The sequence below is a fragment of the Halictus rubicundus genome, chromosome 7, assembly GCF_050948215.1.
Source record: "Halictus rubicundus isolate RS-2024b chromosome 7, iyHalRubi1_principal, whole genome shotgun sequence".
In the NCBI taxonomy this organism is placed as follows: domain Eukaryota; kingdom Metazoa; phylum Arthropoda; class Insecta; order Hymenoptera; family Halictidae; genus Halictus; species Halictus rubicundus.
This window is the reverse complement of record NC_135155.1, coordinates 2,340,097-2,346,013: the sequence shown is the minus strand read 5'-3', so window position 1 is coordinate 2,346,013 and position 5,917 is coordinate 2,340,097. Positions and strand designations below refer to the sequence as shown.

The window sequence follows — 5,917 nt, the reverse complement described above, 5'->3', positions numbered from 1 at the left end:
CATATTATTAACCGTGATAGTGCTTGAAATGGGTCACTGCATAAAGTCACGTCGCAAATATCATACTGATAAAATGTATGTTTTCGTTTTTTCTTGACACATAAATTACACAACGTTTGCGATACATCTTCGAGGAAGTCATTTCGATAAGAATTTTCTTCACTGCAAACGATAAGCGCTTAGGATAGGTGAAAGCGGTCAAGAAAAGATTGGTGAACTCTGACCGCAGCGCGCTACGATCAGACTTTTGTTATTAATAAATATAGGGCCCTCGTAAGCATGAATCCAGTGTGGTTCCGACCAACGACGTGACCATCTTGATCTGTCGATTCATTCGGTACACGGTCTCTTGATCTCTCCGTTCGGATCCAGCGCAGTCGGTGCCGCAGTTGCTCGATCAAGATCCAAAGAGCAGCCTAAAATCGATTTATATCGGCAAAATGGTGCGTGGAAGGTACACGATCCCGATTATGGTGACGTTCATTGTTGCCTTGATGGCTCTGGCAGACGACGCTAAGCCATCCTGCGATGGAAATGTCATAATAAGTGAGTGTTTTACGGTTTCCGACTGTGAGGGCCACTTTTTACCCACTGGCGTGTTTAATATAAACAGGTTAATCAGAAACACATTGAAGTTGCGCGAAGCAATTTGAATAATCTTCGCGGATAAGAACGTGACTGGACATAAGCTAGCGTTTGACGAGCTTCATTATTCGAGCAACGATGGTTCATGTATCATCTGTTTACTTGTCAGCAGTTCTCGTAACCTTAATTTTTATTTAATCTCCTCCGACTCCCATAATCATTCGCTACGACTTGTAGTTGATGTTCGATCTGCACAAATACATGCATTGAAGAAAATAAATAATTTTGTTCGCCCATGGAGAACCATAAGTGGAATAATTCTTTTCGAGCACAATAATTTTATTAGAAGTTGACACGCGGGACCAAGGAGGCAATAGATAATAATGGCAATTTATTTCCTCGTCGATTATTTGTTACACCGAGATAAAGGGGGGACAACGTTGAAAAGCGACGAGAGAAAGAACAGTGAAGGGGCGGGACACCGGTGTGTGTCTACCTGGCCTAATCAATTCGTCGAATTTATCGAACGGCGCCCGCTTCCGGTCGCCATTGTTCTGACTCGGCAGGCAGCGAAATTTGCTCGCCGAGAGACGGACAATGAGAGATCCTGTCGAACACAATCACTAGCAGATTTCTACGATTGCAGGGGGGTGGTGGAGGATAGAAGGGGTTGGATGTAGAGGCGAACAGCCGGAACCTCATTTTCGTCGGAGGAACTAAAAGTTATTAAGGGGAAAGAATACGGTGGAACTAAAGTTTCCCCTCACCCTGTTCATCCCCTTTCTCACTCCCCCGGAAAGACAGAGGGAACGTCGTTAGAGCAGATTCCGTGAAAAGTTTTCCGGCGAGATGGGCAATCTAGCGGCCCGAGAAAACGGATGAAAGACTGACGAAGAGCGAACAACGGGGGATTGGGAAAAACGGGGGTGAGAAAATGGTGTGGCGAAGGACAGGCTCTCCACGAGGACCAACGATGGACATTCGATTTCCCTCCGTCGCGAATTATCTGACTATCCGGCTGCATAATAAATAAAGCAACTCGTCCCTTCCTTTGTCAGTCTAATAGAGAGGAGAGGCCGTGGGTGGGCGTTTCCATAATAATTCGTACCCGACGATCTTCCACAAATCTTTTGCTGCGGGTATTCAGATCAGATTCGAGTCTTCAATTTTCTTAGGTGAAATCTCCTGTTTAGTATAACATGCGTTATATATAATTATTCTGGTACAGTTTGTTTATTAAAATTGGTTTAACAAATGGAGATTACTACAGAAACATTTGACTTGATCGAGAACCTAAGAAACAAGATTGCCAAAACCACCCCTATTCTGATTCCTCTACCCCTCAGGTACTGTACTAATACTTTAGGATGAAAGGGGATGTAGTTTCTTCAATCCTGAATGACTTTCACTTTCTAGAAGTCCCTGAACTTCCAACCCCAACTCGATCGTCGAACCTCCCCTAAAACTCGCAGCAACGCAAACAATTTAAAATAAAAAAAATTTCGTCAACCCTCTCAAGAATGAAATAATTCTTGTTTTTAGACGATTTAATTTATTCAATGGTAAAATACGGGGTTGGGAAATAGGAGTTGGGGGTTGGGAAATCATCAGCCCCGATCTCAGGAATGGCTGCCACTGCTTGGAAAATACTTTCTCGAGCTCCGAGGCAATCGCAATTGAATTATCGGAACGCTTCAACCCCCGTCAACCCCTGTACCGCGGACAAATGTAGAAAATTTCCGTGAAATATCCGGCGACATTTTTCATGGCGAACCGTTTTCAGAACGCGGCGGCTTAACTTACAAGGATAAACAGGTTATTGTGGACGTGCATAACCAGCTGAGACAGTTGATGGCTGCCGGATGGCTGCCCGGACAGCCGGAGGCTGCGAATATGCGGGAAATGGTGGGTAGCCCCTCGCCTAATCATCATACTGAATCTTAACTGCGCTTATAAATTGGCCGCGAAAATTCACGCAACAATTCAGCCTCGTGAATTTTATTCTGAGCTCTGTTTGTCTCCTAGAACCATCACCGTGATGATGGCGGGGCTGTGGTTGAGATAGTTTGATGAAAAAAAATTAGGAGAACATATTTTATGGATTTTTAATGCAAGGAAGTTTTCAGACTAGAATTATTTGGAATTGAAATTGTTGTGTGTGTTGTGCACATATTTTTTAACATAGGGGGTTGTTTTTCAGTTCTGGGACGACAAATTGGCAAACGATGCTCAGAGATGGGCAAATCTGTGTCCAGATGTATCCGACTCTTCACTACACAGCGGTAAGTAACATTTCCAACCTCTCCACTACTTTATTGTGTATAGGGTGTTTCATAAAACATGAGTCTCTCCTAAAGAAAGCAAAAGTAAGACAAATTGAAAGTTGTGTTTAATATTGATGAACAACAGATATATTCCCAGTGGGCCATCTTAACCAGAGGTCGTGGAACAAAAATGCGCAGCCATTTGGCGACAAGCAAAACTGGCCTTTTCATATTTACAGATGGTTCAGTTACGGGCACAATTTTACAGGCAGCTACAACGACGAAGTCTTCCCCTTTATTCAGGTGAACGTCCGTTAAATTGTCGAAAAAATGCTTTCTTCGCGAAGTGAATGAAGGTTCAAATCGTGTTTAAACTGGTTGCAGGTCGTGTGGGCTGACACGTACCTCGTGGGCTGCGGGTACTCGAACTACTACACCCCGGGAGTAGGCTATCAGAAGAGACACATTTGTAATTACGGCCCTGGGTGAGTCTTTCATTTTTTCGATTTTGGCCAGTTCTGTAGAAGCCTAAAAAATTATTTGAGATAGTGAAATTACCGACATCACACATAAGTCACATAATCTCCTATAATTTTTCAATGACCAATAGAAATGCGTTAAAATAATACCAACTGCTTCCCACCTGAAATTACATTGTGAAAAATCGACTCTGCAGCACAGGGTGGCTTTATCTTTGACTTTTTCGTTGTCATAAATTTTTCAAGAAATTTGATTGCGCGAGGAGAGATATTTCTGAAGCGGTCGTGGAAAATACTCGGCAATATGGTGAGAGAGGGGAGGGAGGCCTAATGGAAAATGAGGGAAATCTGCGGCACAATATTTCAACTTTTCGACGTGTTCCCCAGCAGCCGCGGAAAAAGAAAACGGAATGCAACGTGCATTGAATCCGGCCGGAGCTTCCATAAATTTTCTCCGTTCCTCGAGTATTTCCTGTCAATCGGTAGCTTATTACTGTCGACAAATTGAACGCGTCGTCGTCGTCGTCGTCGTCGTCTGCAGGCTGCCGCCATTTTCCCCTCCATTCCCTCACCAGCCGGAAAAACTCTCGACCCGCCATGGCGCGCCACCGGAAATATTTATTCTCAATTTTTATCCAACGTGACCGAAAAGAAGTTCAAATAATCAATAGAAAGAAACCAGACAATTTTCTTTTAGATAACAATTCCAATAAACATTATTGGATCGTGTTATCGAGGGTGAGTCTTTCAATTATGATTAAAACTTGTATGCCATCGGAAAATTTATAGAAAAATTGTTACAAGTATTTAGCAACCCTTGGCTGTAAATCGTAAACTAAACAAAAATTATTATACACATATACTTTTTAAATATAATTTTTTATGCTTTATAACTTTCATCGAATTTATTCAGTATACATAACTAAATATACCTACAAGATTAGTACACATTAGAAATGCATAGAATTTTCCCACAATAATTGGATATTCATTCAGCAATCAATTATTAAATAAATATTTTATATCATTCGCTAGCGACAAACATTTTGATAAATGTGGGGAGGTAATTTTTTTAAAGGAAGAACAACATAAAAAATATATGTAATATCGGTAGTTGGTAAACAAAAATGGAACAGTTCTCTCAAGACTCCGAAGAACCGGAAGTGAGAGCAGGAAGTTAACCGGCACGGGATTTTCCCGGTGATTTACGGGTATTTTCACCGTCGAAAAGTACTAACGCGCCGTGACTTTTTCGATTCGAGATAAATCATCTCACAGCACGGCTTGAGGGTTATGTTTTCATTGTTATGCAGTTACGAAGAGGACGGAAAACCTTACAAATCGGGACAGCCTGATTGCAGCTCATACGGGATGACCGATTCGTGTCGATACTGGGGACTGTGTGGTAAATTTCAATCTATTCTTTCATCTTACTGTTTTCGACAATATCACCCTCTCTTTCCCTAAAAAAATCCTACTTTACTACTCGACATCCTTTCGGAAAAATATTTATTTTTCGGAACAGAAGGATTGTAAATTTTAACTATTATGTTTTCCCAGTTAATGGCACTGACAACAACCTGGGAACCGACTGTACTGATGTCAGTTAGCATACCAAGAAAAAAATATAATTCGACCACTGAAGTTCCTCGTCCAAGAAGATTCGAGAAAAGAGTGCAAACAGAAAGTCGTTGCATTTGGTACAGTGTTTTTCAAACACAAATTCTTCCAAAATTATCTGTACGATTATGTTGTTGAATTTCTTCCCCCCCCCCCCCCAATTATTTGCATAGCTTCAAATCCGTTTAATTGACCAAACGAGGTGCATATCGTCAATTGAAAAACGTTGTTTGTCAAATACTAAAGAGGTCAAACAGGTCTGTTTGAGAGGCACTGTTCCAGTGAACCATTTCTAGTTCGCGAAAGGTGTCTGCGTATCGTAGCGTGTAGTTAACAAACGAAAGTTAAGGAAGTCGGTTGAATAAGTTAGAGGGCCAGCGTTGGGAAAAATAAAGCGTTGAAAAGACCGTAATCTGGCACCAGGGGATGAACAGGAGCTGCAACATGGTGGTAGGCTGTTGCACTCCGTGCACCATGTATTTCTCATCGCGTCCCTTACGTGACCCTGCCTCGTATAAATATTTAAAAGCTGCAAAGATACAGTGCACGCTTTTTTTCCTACTCGACCCCCTTCATCCCTCGTGCAGGTTGATTATACTCGACGCTGTTTCTATTAATTTCAGTTGTACGAGGAACCTCTAAGCGTCGAAATGTCTTTAAGAACGATGACTTTGGCAGTATTGTATTCTCGAACGTTTATCGAGAAAATGTTGTAATAACTTTGAATAATTTTAATAAATGCTTGCAATATGATTGACTGGCTATTTTTAATTTCCTAATAGAATGTTGTGATTATTTTCCTACAAACCTAAATGATCCTATGATGAAGTCCATTCTTCGAACTTCATTTCGAGCTAATTTAAATTGAAAACTCTCTACGGAGTACTTTGAAATGTTGTTATTTATCAAAAACAAATGATTCTTGCCGTTTTTCTCGTAAGATACCATATAAATTCTGGCACGAAACAT

At 41.3% G+C, this 5,917-nt stretch overlaps 1 protein-coding gene across 2 annotated transcripts; it reads left to right on the top strand.

Moving 5' to 3' along the window:
- The first annotated feature begins 293 nt into the window (after nt 1-293).
- On the top strand, nt 294-5,701 carry LOC143355413 (venom allergen 5-like). Of its 2 annotated transcripts, none has more exons than XM_076790198.1 (8): nt 294-546; nt 2,369-2,490; nt 2,786-2,867; nt 2,995-3,152; nt 3,234-3,334; nt 4,642-4,733; nt 4,889-5,028; nt 5,572-5,701. In XM_076790198.1, the coding sequence occupies exons 1-7, from the start codon at nt 441-443 to the stop codon at nt 4,936-4,938; spliced, it is 711 nt and encodes a 236-aa protein (XP_076646313.1). In that variant the 5' UTR covers nt 294-440; the 3' UTR covers nt 4,939-5,028; nt 5,572-5,701. The 2 variants fall into 2 exon arrangements, with proteins under 2 accessions (XP_076646313.1, XP_076646312.1); XM_076790197.1 differs by having other exon boundaries at nt 4,889-5,068.
- The last annotated feature ends 216 nt before the right edge of the window (nt 5,702-5,917 follow it).